General features: G+C 45.2%; 2 protein-coding genes across 4 annotated transcripts in view; one reads left to right on the top strand and one right to left on the bottom strand.

The window, feature by feature from the left end:
• The window catches only part of Ctnna2 (catenin alpha 2), a 1,136,313-nt gene that overhangs the window by 80,906 nt on the left and 1,038,031 nt on the right, over positions 1-17,376 (top strand). The gene's annotated exons all lie outside the window — the stretch shown is intronic.
• Positions 126-12,103, bottom strand: LOC131906433 (uncharacterized; the record flags this gene model as incomplete). Its single annotated transcript, XM_059257076.1, is given in 3 exon segments — positions 126-1,191; positions 1,282-4,741; positions 11,992-12,103. Coding segments are annotated over 3 exon segments (4,638 nt in total), but the record flags the coding sequence as incomplete, so codon positions are not given.

The raw sequence follows: 17,376 nt of genomic DNA, 5'->3' as shown, positions 1-17,376 counted from the left end.
AGTTTGTGAGATGACCTGCCAAGTGAGTTTCTTGACTAGGTGCGGGCTCTCTGCCGCCCTAGTCCCCTGGGGATAGACTGAGCTCAAAAGGAGGGGAAGGAGGAGGGGGAGCCGCGGGCCAACCTTATTTTTAGGGGGTTCTGTGAGCGGTACACTGTCCATGTTGATTCTCTGGATCCTGCTGGGTCGTTCTCCCCGGCAGCCTTCACATGAGAGGTGTGGATCCATGCAGCAATCCCGTCGACCTTGAGTGCAGTGGGGGTGGTCAGCAAGACAGTGTAGGGCCCCTTCCACCGTGGCTCTAGATTTGTAGTCTGGTGGCGCCGAACCCAAACGGAGTCCCCAATCTGGAAAGGGTGGGGGACCACCGGCTTGTCCAGCTGCTCTCGGTAGGCTTTAGCCAAGGGTTTCCAAATCTCCTTCTGCACCAGCTGGAGGGCCTGTAGATGTGCCTCCAAAGTGGGGCTGGTGGCAAAAGATGAGATATCAGGATGGAGAAATTTCACGACTGGAGGTGGGGCCCCATATAGAATTTCGAAAGGGGTTAGGCCGTGCGGCCCAGGAGTATTCCGGGCTCGGTAAAGAGCCAAGGGGAGTAGGAGCACCCAATCTCTAGTGCCAGTTGCAAGCGTTAATTTGGTTAAAGTCTCCTTGATTGTCCTATTAGCTCGCTCTACCTGTCCTGAACTCTGGGGGCGGTATGCGCAATGGAGTCTCCAGTCCATCCCCAACAGTTTGGCCACCTTCTGACTTACCTGGGAGACGAAGGCAGGCCCATTGTCTGACCCCAATATCTGAGGCATCCCATACCTTGGGAAGATTTCCTCCAACAGTTTCTTTGTGACTATATTAGCCGTCTCATTCTTGGTTGGAAATGCCTCAATCCATCCTGAAAAGGTGTCCACAAAGACCAGGAGGTACCGGTATCCATAGAGTCCGGGTTTTACTTCTGTAAAGTCTATCTCCCAATGCACACCGGGACGGTGGCCCCTCAAACGGGCTCCTTTGGCTAGATGTGCTTTACCTGCATTGACCTGGGCACATGCGGGGCAGGTAGAGGCCACCCGTCGGAGCACCCGATTCTGGTTTAGCAGAATTGTCCCGGTGTTTTCTCTGTCTATCAGGGCCTTTATTTTTGTCTCACTTAGATGAGTTAGGGCATGGAGGAATTGTAACATATGGTGGGTGTGAGAGGTGGGCATCACTATCCGGTTCCCCAGTAGGTAGGCTTGTCTCTGTGGGTCCCAGTCCGCCCCCATTTTCTTTGCTAGCTCATGGTCTTCGGGGCTGTAGGGCATGGGCTCTCTCCCGGGTGGAGGAGGCTCTGGAGTGTCCTGTATAGCCATTAACTGGCTATTCCCTATCGGCTGGGATGCCACTGTCCGGGCAGTCAAATCCGCCAGCCGGTTCCCCTTGGCTATCTTGGAGTTGTCTTTTTGGTGCCCCGGGCAGTGGACAATGCTGAGCTGGAGCGGGAGAAACAGGGCCCGCAGGAGGTCCAGGATTTCCTTTTTGTTCTTGATCTCTTTACCTGCGGATGTGAGCAGGCCCCTCCGTCGGTAAATTTCACCATGGACATGTGCAGTGGCGAAGGCGTATCTGCTATCTGTATACATGATGAGTTTCTTACCTTCTGCCATCCGAAGGGCCTGGGTGAGGGCGATCAGTTCCGCCCGCTGAGCCGAAGTCCCAGGCGGGAGGGCCGAGGCCCATACCACTTCGGACTCGGTGGTAACAGCTGCCCCGGCCCTGCGTTCTCCTCCGTCCAGGTAGCTGCTCCCATCTGTGTACCAGACGACATCTGGGTTCTTGAGCGGCTGATCTGTTAGGTCAGGGCGAGTGCCATGCGCCTCGGCTAAAATCTGAAGGCAATCATGCTCTATGGATGGGCTAGGCAGCGGCAGCAAGGTGGCAGGGTTAAGGGAGACAACGGGTCCGAACGTGACCCGGTCTGAGTCCAAGAGTAAGGCCTGGTAGTAAGTCATTCGGGCGTTGGAGAGCCATCTGTCTGGTGGTTGTCGGACCAAGGCCTCCACGGCATGGGAGGCCAGTACAGTCAGGGGCTGACCCAGGGTCAGTTTCCCGGCATCCTTGAGTAGAACTGCAATGGCTGCCACCATGCGGAGGCAGGGAGGCCATCCTATGGCCACAGGGTCCAATTTCTTGGACAAGTATGCCACAGGTCTCCTCCAGGGTCCCAGTCTTTGCACCAGCACCCCTTTAGCAAAGCCCGAGTTCTCATCTATAAACAGTTCAAAGGGTTTGGTAAGATCTGGCAGACCCAGAGCCGGGGCCTCAAGTAAGGCCTTCTTGATCTGTTGGAATGCTTCCTGCTGCTTCTCTCCCCATTGGAACATTACCCCTGGTTTTGTGAGGGGATATAGGGGGGCGGCCAATTCAGCGAACCCGGGGATCCATAAGCGACAGTATCCAGCCGTACCCAGGAGTTCCCGAACCTGGCGGGGGCTGCGAGGAGGGGGAATAGAGAGTATTGTCTCTTTCCTGGCCTCCGTCAGCCATCTCTGTCCCCCAGTCAGGGTATAGCCCAGGTAAGTGACCTTGTCTCGGCAAATTTGTGCCTTTCTGGCCGAGGCCCTGTAGCCCTTCTGTCCAAGCCTGGCCAGTAAAGCCCGAGTGCCCTCTAGGCACTCGGCCCGACTCCTGGCGGCCAGAAGTAAGTCGTCTACGTACTGGAGCACGGTCAGGGTTGGATGCTCGACCCGGAACCCGGTCAGATCTGCATGCAGGGCCTCATGAAAGAGGGTTGGGCTATTTTTGAAGCCTTGAGGGAGCCGTGTCCAGGTCAGCTGTCCCGAGAGTCCCTGTTCCGGGTCTCTCCATTCAAAGGCAAACAGTAGTTGGCTTTTAGGGTGCAGTCTCAAGCAGAAGAAGGCATCTTTCAGGTCTAATACCGTGTACCAGACGTGCGTCGGTGGGAGGGTACTCAGGAGGTTGTAAGGGTTGGGCACCGTGGGGTGTATGTCCTCCACCCGCTTATTGACCTCTCTCAAATCCTGGACTGGCCTGTAGTCCCCTGTCCCCGGTTTCTTTACGGGCAAGAGAGGGGTATTCCATGGGGACTGACAGGGCTTTAGTACCCCTTGGTCCAGGAGCCTCCGGATATGGGGTTTAATTCCCTCATGGGCTTCCCGTGACATTGGGTATTGTCTAATTGAGACGGGAGTCGCGGAGGCCTTTAATGAGATCATCAGCGGTGGCTGATCGTGTGCCAACCCCAGACCCCCCGTCTCTGCCCAGGCTTGAGGAAACTCTTCTAACCAGTTCTGTAATTCCACAGGGGCCTTTTTCGAGGGTTCTGACTCAAACAAACGGTATTCTTCTTCTAGATTGAGGGCCAGGATTTGTAGAGGGCCCCCTCTAGGACCCGTGACCCTTGGTCCCTCTTCATCAAAATAGATTTGTGCTTTTAGCTTGGTTAATAGATCCCGTCCTAACAGCGGATGGGGGCATTCAGGTATGTGCAGAAAAGAATGGGTTACTTGCCCTGAAGCCAGTTGAACCTTTCTCTCGGTAGTCCAGTAATATCTCCTGTTTCCAGTTGCCCCTTGTACCAGTGCAGAATGCCGGCTAAGGGGCACTCCGGCATGGGTTAGGACTGAATGTTCAGCACCAGTATCAACCAGGAAGGTCACGGGCTGCCCCCCGATCTTGAGGGTTATCCTAGGCTCAGGGGGGGGCTCCTGGCCTCGACCCCCCTAGTCCTCCAGACTAAGGAGGTCCGCAGTCTTGGGCTTGGGCCGGCGGGGTCCTTGTGGCTTCTTGGGACATTCCTGGGCCCAGTGTCCCTTCTCCTTGCAGTAAGCACATTGATCTTTATCTAGGGGTGGCCTCCTTCGTCCTCCCGGCCTATCTCCCTCTCTCCGCTGTCCCTGGGATACAACGGCGGCCAAAACTCTCTTTATCTCTCTATGCTGTTTCCTATCCCTTTCCTCTTGTTTCTGCCATCTCTTTTCCTCTCGCTCTTCAGGAGTTTCTCTCTTATTAAATACTTTCTCTGCTTCCTTCATTAGGTCTGGCAACCCTAACGCCTGTAGACCCTCCAACCGCTGCAATTTAGTTCTGATATCTGAGCTAGACTGATAGATAAATGATAGGATAATACCTGGAGCCTGACCTGGGTCTTCCGGATCATACGGAGTATACATCCTATAAGCTTCCTTCAATCTTTCTAGAAATGCAGCGGGTGTCTCTTCCTTTCCCTGTATTACATTTCTAACCTGAGCCAAATTAGTAGGCCTTCTAGCGGCCGCTCGGAGACCCGCTAAGAGCAACTGGCGATAGAGGCGTAGATGCTCCCTACCTTCAGGCGTATTGAAGTTCCAGTTAGGGCGAGTCAAGGGAAAAGCCGCATCGATGACATTCGGGAGTTGGGATGGCCTCCCGTCATCGCCCGGAACCTGTTTCCGGGCCTCCAGGAAAACTCTCTGCTTTTCCTCTACTGTTAAGAGGGTCTGCAGGAGCTGCTGACAATCGTCCCAAGTTGGCCTGTGAGTCACTAGGATGGATTCAATTAGGTTAGTTAAAGCAACGGGGTCCCTGGAAAAAGGGGGGTTATGTTGTTTCCAGTTATAAAGGTCTGAAGCAGAGAAGGGCCAGTATTGTAGTTGTTGGTTCAGCCCTTCTCTGAGTGGGAAAGCTTGGGACTCAGTAGGGGGTCCCTCCCGGTGGCCGCGGAGGCGGCCGGCAATGGGGGATGACACCTCATCTTCCTTGTCTTCATCTGAGGTCCTGCTGGTTGGAGAAACCTTAGCATCTGCCAACGGCCGGATGGCGGGAGCCACCCCTGCGGCTGCGGGAGCCACCCCTGCGGCGGCGGGAGCCGCTGTCGCTCCGCCGGGTCGCCGAGTGGGTCCAGCCTGATAAGGAGGGGGCTCCTCTACCAGGAGATCTATGAGAGGGGAGTTAGGGTCCGGGGGAAGGACAGGGGGCTTGGGGGTCTCCTTGTGAGGGAGCACAGGGTAGAGGGAAGAGTCTGGGTTGAGGGGTGCGGAGGGCCCAGAGACTGGAGGGGGCTGTGGAAGGAAAGGCTTGACCCATGAAAATGGATTTTCGACCAGAGATCTCCAGATGGCAATATATGGGGCCTAGTCGGGGTGTCCGTTAGGACTAGGGGCAAAAACCTTGCCCTCCACCTGTGAAATAAGAGAGAGGTTAAAGGATCCCTCTCGCGGCCAGCCAACATTCATCATGACCCATTCGGCCTCGCAGAGGGTGATCCATTTTTTTCTTTTTAACAATGACACCTTCATTGTTTCCTCGGGCCTTAACATCGGACCAGTGGTCCGTGGTTAGGCTTAATGGGGTGGTGATGGTCTGTCCCATGGTGGTCTCTAGATAAAGGAGTGTTAGACAAGTAACGATAAACAAAAAGACAACACAGACGACAGAAATTTGCGCTGCGCGGCTTCGGCGTAAAACCGAAAGCAGAAATTCAGACGGGGAAGCGGAGGAACCTCAATCTCCGTCCCCTACCAGAAATTCAGACGGGGAAGCGGAGGAACCTCGATCTCCGTCCCCTACCAGCACCACGTATCCCTCTGATACAGGAGTGGCCCCGAAAAACCGTGCCCCAGAGGGGACTTCAGTGACCCGTGGAACGTCTTCCAGGGTCGCGGTGGGCGAAGTCCGAGCTCGTCAGCTCCTTCAGCCCCCACCGACTCAGACCTGACTTAGGGCGCCCAACGAAAACAGAAAACAAATAGACGGACTGAGACAAGACAAACAGTGGCCGGCCAACTTACCTCCTGACAGTGGGTCGGTGGTCCTGAGGCAGGGGGTCTCAATTCCCGGCCAACGCACCAAATGAAAGACCCCCGAAGGCAGTCTTCCCTCAGGAGAGACCCTCGCCTCCAAGGAAGACACCGAGACCACGAATCAGATGCAAACAGCAAGAGGCTTTATTCAGGAACACGGGTACCCGGGGCGACACAGACTCTCGAGAAGCTCAAGGGACTGGCGCCCCCACGGGCTGGAGCAGAGGGTTTTTATAGGGTCGGGCACGGGTACAGAAACAAGAAGCCTGGTTACAGAGTCTTGATTGGATGATGCAAATGAGGCCAGTTCTGATTGGATGATTCATATGAGGCCAGGTTCGAACCCAGGTCAGCTCGTGGTTTCTCCCCGAGCTCGCCCACGCCTAGCTTCTGTCTAGGGTACAGGGTGTTTTTCTGACCTTTTAGTTCCTTGCTCTGGGGCCTGGTGGCTAAGTACAAATGTTCTGTTTATCCCATGTCCGTTAACTGAACTCCTCAGTACCTCTCAGGCTTTATTCATAAGCAGCTGAGCTAAGCTATGTTAGGCGGGGAGGCTGGGGGTCTTTCAATTACACACTATGTTTTTCTTCCCTCCCTCCTTCTCTGCTTTTTAATTGTTTTTAGAAATCTCATGTCATAATCTGGCAATAAGCCAGATTCCATTCCATGTACAGTAATGCTGGTGTGTCTTGAGGGCCTGGAGACTGGGGATGCAGCTTGGTATTAGAATGTGTGCTTAAGGTACACAAACTAAGGTTCAATTCTCATCATTTAGTTTATTTTTTTCCTAGATCTCTGTCATGGCTACTGAGAGTACTTGTTGATTTTTAACATCTCATCAAAAATTGAATGATCCTTTTAAAGGAGCTTGTAAAGGCCCATTGAATGCCTGACCTCCATCAATGGGATAGGTTAAGTTATTGCTCCTCCTCCTCTCCTTCTGTCACTCAAATTAATATTTGTAGTGCTGGGTTTCTGTAACAGGAGGCCATTCATGCAGTCTTGTCACCTTCTAAATCCTCATAAAGTACCTTTGTTTTTATCTATGAGTTTGCCAAGTCCAAGTTGCTATTGCTGTGGTATGGATCACAAGAATTTTTAAAAATCAATTTAAAAAATTAAGAAATTAAAGGAAAAAAGCACAGTACTTCACTGAATATAGTTTGGCCTGGCTCCCTTTCTGCCTCAAAGTAGCTTCAGTTAATTAAGTAGCAGAAAAATGGAATTTTAGGTTACTGCTGGCCTGGTAAGGTTGATGTACGACCAAACACCTAATTTAATTTTTTGCTATTGTCTTTTTCATAGAAGATAATATTTTCAAACATATTTGTGTTTTGTTTTGTAAATATGCTGGGGATATTTGGACATTGGCTCCAGTGAAATATCTTCCAAATAGTTCAAAAAAATCTTAGAGGGTAATTGATCTTGGATAAAGTTCATTGATTGAAATTGAATCACCACCTATTGCCTTTTTATGTGTTCTTATTTCCAAATTCTTTCTTCAAATATTTATTTATTTATTTGATTTGCTTGTTTGTGTGTGTGTGTGTGTGTGTGTGTGTGTGTGTGTGTGTGTGTGTGTGTGTGGTTGCAGGTGCCTGTGGAGGCCAGAAGAGGGATCAGATCAAATCTGCTGGAGCTGTAAGATGCCTGACATGAGTGCTGGGAACTGAACCCCTGTCTTCTACAATAGCAGCCAATGCTCTTAAGTATTGAGCCATCACTACAGTCCCCCAAATTCTTAATGAATGATGCCAAGTCAAGAATGTCAGAAAACTCATACCTAGAAGTTAGAGGACAGCAAGGTCTAGCATTTCTGCAGTTTTCAGTGTACCCTTTATAAGAGCATCAGTCAACAATTAAACCATTTCTTCCTAAATCATTATCACCAAGAGAGCAGTGTCCACAATTTATGTACTTCTCATGTTTAGTTTAAATCCTGGTTTGTTACACTATTAAATGATACATTGTGCTGAACTATAACTTCTTAAAGATATCTGCCCTCTAATCCTCAGAACTCACTGTTATCTTAATTTCCATGGCAAAGGAAATTCTGTGAGCAAGGAGACTGTGCTGTGTTATTGCGTGGCTCACAGGTTTATGTTCAGCAGTCCTTCAAAGCACAGATATTTTTCTGGTTATGGTCACAAGACAATAGTAGGACAAAAGAGGGATTAGCAAGATTAGCAAGAACTCCACCCATTACACCTGCCTTGAGTGATGAAGAAAGGACCATGAGGTAGGGAGCACAGGGATCCAAGAAGCTGGGAGTGGACCTCAATATGTAAGAAATGCAGATGGCCCTACAACCTGCAGAGCTGAACTCAGCCAAGAAACACAGCACGAAAGGAACAAGTGTTTCTCTTGTACTGTCCGAAAGGAAACACAATTCCAAGGTTGCTGTGATTTGGGCTTAAATACAAGATTCATGTCAGATCCACAGAACTGTGAGATATGGGTCAAGTTCTTATGGGGCAGTTCACCAAGTTCATAATAATTTGTCATAGCTGTGATATGAAACAAATATGAGGTATAATTATCTTTACTTTTAAATTGTCATAGAAGAAAAAGGAGAAATATAATGAGTTTTTAATGTGAAAAAGAACAAAGCCTTATCTAATTTTTGTAATTTGAGTGCAGAAATTTTTTCTATAATGCTGTTTCCTGGTGAATGGACAAATTGCTATTAGTCTCTATGTGTGGGAAAAATAGAACAGTGAATTAAAATTAAAATTCACTTGTGCTTTGAGTTTAATGTGAAATGGCTTTGATTTTACTGTCATGTTTACATGTCCACAAAGAAGGAATAACATTTAATGTATTCTTGGAATGTTTCCTGCTTCCTGTTTGTTTTGTTTGTTTGTTTATCGAGGCAGGTCCTTGCATTTAGCACTGGCGGATCTTTCTGTGTCAGGCTCCCAAACTCTGTAGTTAACACCACACCCACATTGATAGTCCCTCTATAAGCAACTGCCTGTTAGATCTCCTCACACTTTTGCCAAGATGAGTATATTCCAACTGAATGGTCCTGGACATCATGTCTTGCTCTATCTAGAAATTTATCATTTTCCCCAAGTAAAAAAAAATTAAAAGCCCATATTTATCTTTTCTTTTTTCTTCACTTAAAAACAATTAGCCCTGGGGATGTCTTTGCCCTGGAGGAGATGGGAATGTGGGGTGGGCTAGGGGGAAGGCAGGGGTGGGGGGTGAGTGGGAGGGTGGGGGTGGCTGATATGTAAAATTAAACTAAATTATAAAATAAAAAAGACAATTAGCCATATCTATACAACACCTTTAAAGAAAAGATTTGTTTTATTTTCATTTGTCTGTATGTGTGCCGCCCCCCCCACCACACACACACACATACATACACATGTGCACCGTTGTGGTGCAGGCAACCTTGGAAGCTATGGAACTGGAGTGACAGGGCATTGTGAGCTATCGTACATGGATGCTGGGAACAAAACTTTGTCTTCTGGAAGAACAGTCATATCTCCAGCCTTGTCTCCACACCTATACCCTACCTCCCATCTCCCCCCCCCCCAAAAAAAAGAGAAGAGAAGAAGAAATAGTACAACTTAATGTGACATAATGTGACTTAATGAGCATGAGGCTGGCCAAGGTACTGGTCTACCTCTTTGTTACCAGTCATATAAAAGAAGGCTGATGGCAGAGCAGAATGGAGTGTGTGCACATTAAACTCCAAGGAAGCAGTAGTGCCAGCAGCTTTTATCATGATTTGATTGATTTCCTGACAAAAGTGTCAAGAAGTATAGTCCTCTAAATAGATTCTTATTATTTTAAATAACACACTAGATTAGCTTATACCTCTCGTTTCTTCAAATTGATCTCTGTAGCTGTTGTTTGGAAGATGCAGTTAGTGTGGTGTCTTTCCTTGGTATGTAAATGTTGAAACAAAAATATATGAATGAAGAAACATCTCTGTATGTATTGATTTGGTAACCAAAACAAGACAGAAATGCAGGCAGATGATAAGAAAGTCATTCTACCCGAAGAGTGATTAGAGTAGGGTTCTGAGTGGTTAATAATTACAAGGGCAGTGAACCAGCATGCTGTCTCCACTGGACACTTGACTTGAAGGATACATTTTTTAAGCTGATAGTGTCCTGGGTTTTAATGGGTAAAATGAGAATTATAATTGATTTTAATTCTCATCTTCATCAATAGAAGGAAGTGTGGGAATGTTTAAAGCACTACAGGCTTGTGGAAAGTGCTCAGTAGACACCATTATTATTTTTGTTTTTAGACATTTTCAAACATGCTAAGAAATAGTTATGTATGCCAATTTTTTATTTAATTGTCAAATGTTCATCATATACATGCTATAGTTACCCAAACATTGCAACATTTAATATATCCATCTTTTATTCTGAATGTAGGGAAGAAACTGCATTTACATAAATATGCTAAAAGAGGTATCTCTTTAAAATGTGGAATATATGTGATGGTTCACCATTAAGAGGACTTGCTGCTCTCCCAGATGACCCAGGTTCTATTCCCAGTACCCACATGGCCACTCACAACCTTCTATAATTCCAATTCCATGGAATCCCTCTTCTGACATCTGTGGGCGTCAGGCATAACATGACACATATGTACAGTCAAAACATCCATATACATCAAATAAATAAATCTAAAAATATTTAATGGAAATATGGACTTGAATAAAATAGAAGCATCTTGCTGTTATCCTAAGTTAAAAACAACTTCTAATTTGCATGAATACTCGAACCATGACTAGAATCTTCTATTTTGTCTTAAAAATGCATTTTTGTAGTTGAGTCAGAGTTGATACTCACAATGAAACCCCTGCCCTGTCAACCAAGCACCTTTGACCTTTCCCTCATTCTAAAGGGAGCTGTATCGAGGTAGAATTTGTGTTTAGTGAACATTTACATACTTTTCTGAACATTCATTTAGAATTAGAGGTAGTTCTCTCACAGTTCTCCTGTCTCTAATAGCTTTTGTTTTCCCTTTTTAAATGCTATTGTTTATTTTCTGAAAATTTCGTACATTTACATCATATTCCTTTCCCTCCCCTTAACTCTTCCCAGCTTCTCCCGACCTCCCTTGCTACCCTTCATGTACGTTCTCTTTCTTAAAAACAAAACAAGAAAGCATGGAGTCCAGTTTGTGCTGGCTGACTGCTCCTAACCCAGCCCCATCAACTTGTCTGTGTTGGAGAATTCTCCAGAGACTATGTTAAATAAACGGTGGTAACAACCAAGGACATACTTTGCTTCTGAATTTACTCATCAGCACTTCCTGATTTTCCTCAATAAGCAAAATTCGATCTTTGTTACTGTGTCATTGCAGTGAGTAAGAATAAAAACCTAACACTAGTTTAATTTTATTGTAGCCAACAAAACTAGAGGTACATTTTAAATTAGTAACTTCATCTGTGGGAGTTAGGAGGTGGCTTATTGGGTAAAGTGGGGAATGTGCAAGCGTGGTGTCCTGAGTCTGGATCCCCAAGTTCTGGGCCTGTGGGGTGCACATGTAATTACAATGCTGAGACACAGAGACAGGAGAATCTCACGGATTTTCTGAATCAGTAATATCCAGGTTCAGTGAGAGACCCTTCCTGTTTCAACAAAAGAAAAGGGGAGAGGAATGAAGAAGCCACCCAACAAGAACCTGTAACCTCTATATGCGTATGGATATATGCATGTGTACATGTGCATGTGGGCAAAAGAAAGGCAATCTGTAATGTTATTTTTAACTCTTTATTTTCTGGTAGTGAGTGTACTAACACCGTTGTGTGTCCTTGTCAAGCATGCTTGTACTCTATGTTGACTACCTCTGCTCTAGTCCTGGCCCCTCCAGGCAACATGGCCAGAGTCCTTAAAAGTTCTGCTCTCATGCTTCCAGTCTTTCCCCTGGATCTTCATCTCCTTATCTACTTGTATGGCTTTGGCTTTCTTCCCTGGGTGATTGTGTGGTACATGATCTCACATCTATACTAGTTTGGGTTTTTTGAGCTAGTCATTCTGAGTCAAGACTACACTTGGGCAAGGATGGGAAGCAGGGCCAAGCATTCCTTCTGGATGAGCCTGAAAGGGGTTCAGAGAAAAAGTGTTTTTCAGTTCATCTGTGGTGTAAAGTCAATGAAAATGCTGGATTAATGTGAAATGACCCTGTAAGAGAAACAGGGCTCCTCAAGTGGTTGTTAGCCTAGCCTGAGGCACCCACGCACCTACTTCCTCACTTGCCATCTGCGCAGGGTGCAGCTGACATTGAGAACCGCACACTGTCATCTCCTTGGCATCTTTACAGTGTCGTATTAACATTAGCAAACAGCCAAGCATGTCACAATCATTTGATTATGTCCCATCACAACTGCCATCTCCAGAAGCCTGGCCTCCCTTCTTGTTTATCTTGAACTTGGTCCGCCTCACGGTCAGGTGTAAAATCTGGACTCTGGCTTGTTGCTGCCTAGTTCTTTATGCAGCCTCCGACAGAGTCCCCACTCTGTAACTGCTTAACTGTTCTATCCTGTTTCCATTATTCATGGGTTTTGGTTTTCTTTTCTGTGAGAGCTTTTCACCTCATTGGGATACTATTTATGTATCTAAATTCAGTTTAAAATTTAATTCTAGAGCATTCTAGTCTTTTATCATGGTCTCTGGGCTCAGCTATCTCTCTGGGAAAGTTGAATTCATTATGACTAGGGAAACATGAAAGAGACACAAAGTGTAGCTGTTGAAGCCCATTTTGCAGATGAGGACAAGGAGGTCCCAGGAGCTAAGGAACCTGTACCAAGCAGAGCCAGGCTCATGTAAAACCACCAAACTCCTGAGCAGGAGGTATCAGCCCGTGCAAACTGCATCCTTCCTTTCTTTTCATCCTTCACAGATGAAAATCTTCTCCTTATGAACCTCCCCCTGCTTCCCCTTCTCTTCCCCACTTGATTTCTGATCACCGCTGCGTACCTCCTTGTCGCTGGCACACACATCAGGAAAACAACTCTTTGTTACAACTTAGTTCTGTCACCTGTTGCATGTTCCTGGTTAGGTCGTAGTATTCAGACACTGCCCAAAAGCCTCTTAAAGAGGTCTATAGAGTCAATTTCCTCTGGGGACATAGCTGTGGTAAGTTGCCCACACACCAGTGTATGGCCCCACACCTGTGTGCATATGGGCGACGCTAATTGGACTGAGAAAAGAAAAAAAAAATGGACTCAGGAATCTTCATAACAAAAGGGAGAAGAATACGAAGTTGTGATGAAAAGGGCATATGGAACACTAGGGGGAGTTGGAAGGAGGTCGTGATAGATATCATCAAACTACATTGTGTAAATGTATGGAAATTTCAAAGAATAAATTAAATAAGTGGTTTTTTTGTAAGTTACTAATAAAACACAAACAACAACCAAGCTCCTCGAGGTTGGACTGCCAGAAGGGCCCAACAGTTGACCCCAGGGTTGGTCGGGGTCATTTTCCAGGGGCAGCACATTAGCACAGCCTGGGTTTCCTGTGTCACTCCAGTCCCCATTGTTGTCTTTCTCCCCTGGACTTGTTGGTTTTGCTGTTGCCAGGCACTTTACTCAGGGAATAAATTCAGCAAATTGAAAACAATAGGCTCACCATTCCGCCTGCTCAGGTCGAAGGCCTCATCTCTTTATCTTGATTTGAGATTGTTATGATTTGCTTCCTGGAATTATGACTGATATATGCCCTTCACAGGGGAAAAGATGGTCTCTGAAGTTTCAAGATTCTCCCAAAAGCCTTTTCCAAGAAGGAATGCAGGCAGCCTGTTTTATGCCATTCTAAGCCAGACATGCTCTTGAAGTAGAGTCAGAGTCCTAGATGTTGGGGTGGGTGGAAATGTGTGGTGCTAATATTTCAGAGCCTTAACTACATTGATTATCTTTTATAATTTATGAGGGTGGAGTTGGGAGTTCTCTCATTATTGTAGTAACTTTAAAACAAAGATTTATTTTTTTTTAACTATGTGGATGTGTACTGATGTGTGCATGAGTATATGTATGAGATTATATATGCTCATGGTGGCCAGAAGGCGGCACTGGATCCCTTAGACCTGGTGATTGTGAGCCACCTGATGTAGGTGCTAGGAACTACAAACTTAAATCCTGCGCTAGAGGAGCACGTGTTCTTAACTGTGAGGCCATCTCTCTAGCCCCGTTGTAGCAAAATTTGAGCCTCAGTACCTCTCGGCAAGGGCCAACTGCAGATTGAAATGAAGGCACTTGATTAGAGCAAGGCTGTTTTACTTTGCTTGTCATCTTTTATAATTTTACTTTAGTGCTAAATTATCACCAGAGTTGAATACTAATTTTGGGTTGAGCTTACTGAGTAGTAGAGTATTTGTATTTTATTGAAACATTTTTGTAAATATTAATGTCCTTAAAATACCTTTAGGTCCTATTATTCTTAAGAGCTTGAACTGAAAAAAAAAAAAAAGCAAGAAAAAAAATCCCTGGAATTAATAATCCACTACAGAAATTAGAGCAAAGCCTCTTAAAGAATGGAAACTGTTTTCCAATTATATGTGTAGATTTTATGAAATGAGCAACATTACAGAAATTATACTGAGAAAATCGCAGTGAAACATGCTAGGAGAAACAAGTATGGAACACGCCATCAATTCAGTAAATATTAGAGTCTCCTGTTCTCTGATAAACTTTGAAAGTTTGAAGACCTGACACAGGGGTCGTTGAGATAGCAATGAAATTAAGATTGACACTCAAAGGGCTGAAGAGAGATGGCTCAGTGGTTAAGACAGCTCACTGTGTTCCAGAGCACTTGACGTTGGTTACCAGTGCCAACATCTTATGGCTTAAAGTCTCCTGTAACTCCAGCATCAGAGGATGTGACAGCTCCGTCTGGCTTTTGCCAGCGCCATCACACATGTGACATCACTCATACAAGCATACACATACATTCAAATAAGAAATCTTTACAAATCCTCTTTTAAAAGATCGACACTCAAAATATTGGAAAACAAGTGGTCTAAGATAAGAAGCCACAGAGAATAACAACCAGGAGGATGTGATACCATTCAGCCTCTGGTGATTTCTGTAAATTAATTAATGAGAAGCTGAGAAGCGTTACAGTAATATCATGAGACACTTGGGAGATAAATGAGTAGTAGGTAAAGGACTCAGTATGGTGCTTACCACATAGTAGGTGTTCAGCTGACATTTGTGATTGGCATCCCTAAGAATGGTGGCTTGAAATCAGTGTAGTTCTGTGTTCCCACCTGCACATTTGGAATTGCTAGCTGAGAAGAAATTCTTCCTTTTTCTAAAATTGGGAAATCTGAAAGGTATACATGCCCAAATAGGGAATCATTACATATTTCTTCCAACATGTGCCAACATTGTGCCTCCAGCCAGTTCTCTAGAAGCCGTTTTTGAGTCTTTGTTGTTGCTTAGAAAAGTGAATGAAGAACTCGTGTTATTTTTACCTAAAAATTATCTATCTCTTTTCTTTTGAGAGCCTATAACCATTCATCTTTATAGTATCAATTGGGTTATCAATTAGAAGTGTTTCTTTCTAAAATTTTTAAAGACATATTTACATTTATTTTATGTGTATGGATATTTTACTTGCATGTATGTATGTCTGGACACAATGTGTGTGATGTGTGTAGTGCCTAAGGAGGCCACAAGAGGGCATTGGGTTTTCTGGTACTGGTTTTACAGTAAGTAAGCCACCACGTGGGTGATGGGAACTGAACCCAGTTCCTCTAGAAGAGTAACCAGTGCTCTTAGCTATTGAAACTTCTTTCCAGGTCCATTTCCTGTTCCCCTGAATTTAATCTTCATATACTTAATAAAATGACCAGAATGATCTATATTAAAGTTGTTTTGTTTTGTTTTGTTTTTTTTCCATATGTAACTCGTATCACCACTTAGAAGATGGGAGACATATACTACGGAAAAATTCTGTTTCTTTAAATCTTTCCTTAGCCCTAATCAGGAAAATTAAAAGTTGGAAGAGAATGTAATATGACAAAAGAGGATATAGGCTCTATGTAAACAGCACTCTTGGTAATTAAGACGAGGATGACGTTTAGCCTGGATCAGAGTTGTTCTCCCGTAGAATTTTGTGGATTACTTTTCTTAGGACACCAGTTTATCCCTGTGAGTATAATAAAATCATAAAAACTAATCAATGGCTAATGAATACCTCAGTTACACCACCAGTTTGCTATCACTGAGCTTCAGGGTTCTTCAAATTTCTTCTTAGGAATCTGATGACTGATGTTGGCGAGCACCAAAAGTGTCTTCTGACTTAGTAAAAAGAGAAAGTTTCGAACTCCTAAAACCAGGGATATGGCTCAATGGGTAAAGTGCTTGCTGTTCAAGCGGCAGGATCTGAGTCAGGGTTATCAGTTTCCATAGAAAACCCCAGTGGGGTAGCACAGCCACTGGGAAGCCAAGGCAGGATTTAGCTGGCTGGACAGCCCAGCTGAATGCATGTGTGACTGCACCTGCACGTACACATAATTCATAACACACACACACACACACACACACACACACACACACACACACACACACACACTCTTTGAAGAAGAATAAAACTCCTTTTCGGTATCTGCTATCAGAATAAATAATTGAACTGTAGATGGCTTTGAGAAGTTGACTCCTTGTGTCCTTTCAAATGGTTATTATCTCCTTGTTAGCAGAGCATGCACTTCAGTATTTCTTTAAAGTCTGACCCTAGGGGGATAAGCAGGTTTCTTGAAATCCTGATGAAAATGGTTTCCTGTGGCACTCCTGCTGATTGCTCTTTCAAGGTGCTACTGAGTTTTCTTCCTGAAGACTTTGCTGAGGCACACATAAGCAAGCTGTGATGTTTTGTGTTTTGCAATACATATATATGAAGGGACTTTCAGCAAAATAAATAAAAAGTAAATAAAATCCCTATGCTATGACGATGTATTACTTTTCAGAGAATGCAAAGATCGTCATGTTTTAAAATCTTTCAGCTGCTCTCTTCATAACTTAAACATGATGGCAGTTCAGCTTGTGAGTGTTTGAATTTGACCTATCCTAACTAATGGGAAGGTTCAAATATTGATATGGAAAACTTTGCTTACCAAAGCTGTGACTGTATGGTAAAATATTTATCTTTTATTCTTTCCCATTTACAATTTTACATAAATACATTGTGGTCATATTAAGAATATATGCTTTTGTCCATAAAAATTATATTTGCTGTTTTGACAGTGGTCCTTTTCTATGACTGATGTAGACCTGTTTATCACAAATATGTGACTCTTAGTTTTTTTTTTAATTTTTTAATTTTTATTTTGCAATACAATTCAGTTCTACATATCAGCCATGGATTCCCTTGTTCTCCCCTCTCCCACCCCCTTCCCCTTCCCCCCAGCCTACCCCCTATTCCCACCTCATCCAGAGCAAAGCCTCCCCGGAGGACTGAGATCAACCTGGTAGACTCAGTCCAGGTAGGTCCAGTCCCCTCCTCCCAGGCCGAGCCAAGCGATCCTGCATAGGCCCCAGGTTTCAAACAGCCGACTCATGCAATGAGCACAGGACCCGGTGCCACTACCTGGATGCCTCCCAAACAGATCAAGCCAATCAACTGTC

This window comes from Peromyscus eremicus, chromosome 3 (assembly GCF_949786415.1).
Source record: "Peromyscus eremicus chromosome 3, PerEre_H2_v1, whole genome shotgun sequence".
NCBI classification, from domain to species: domain Eukaryota; kingdom Metazoa; phylum Chordata; class Mammalia; order Rodentia; family Cricetidae; genus Peromyscus; species Peromyscus eremicus.
This window is presented reverse-complemented; position numbering and strand designations above follow the sequence as displayed.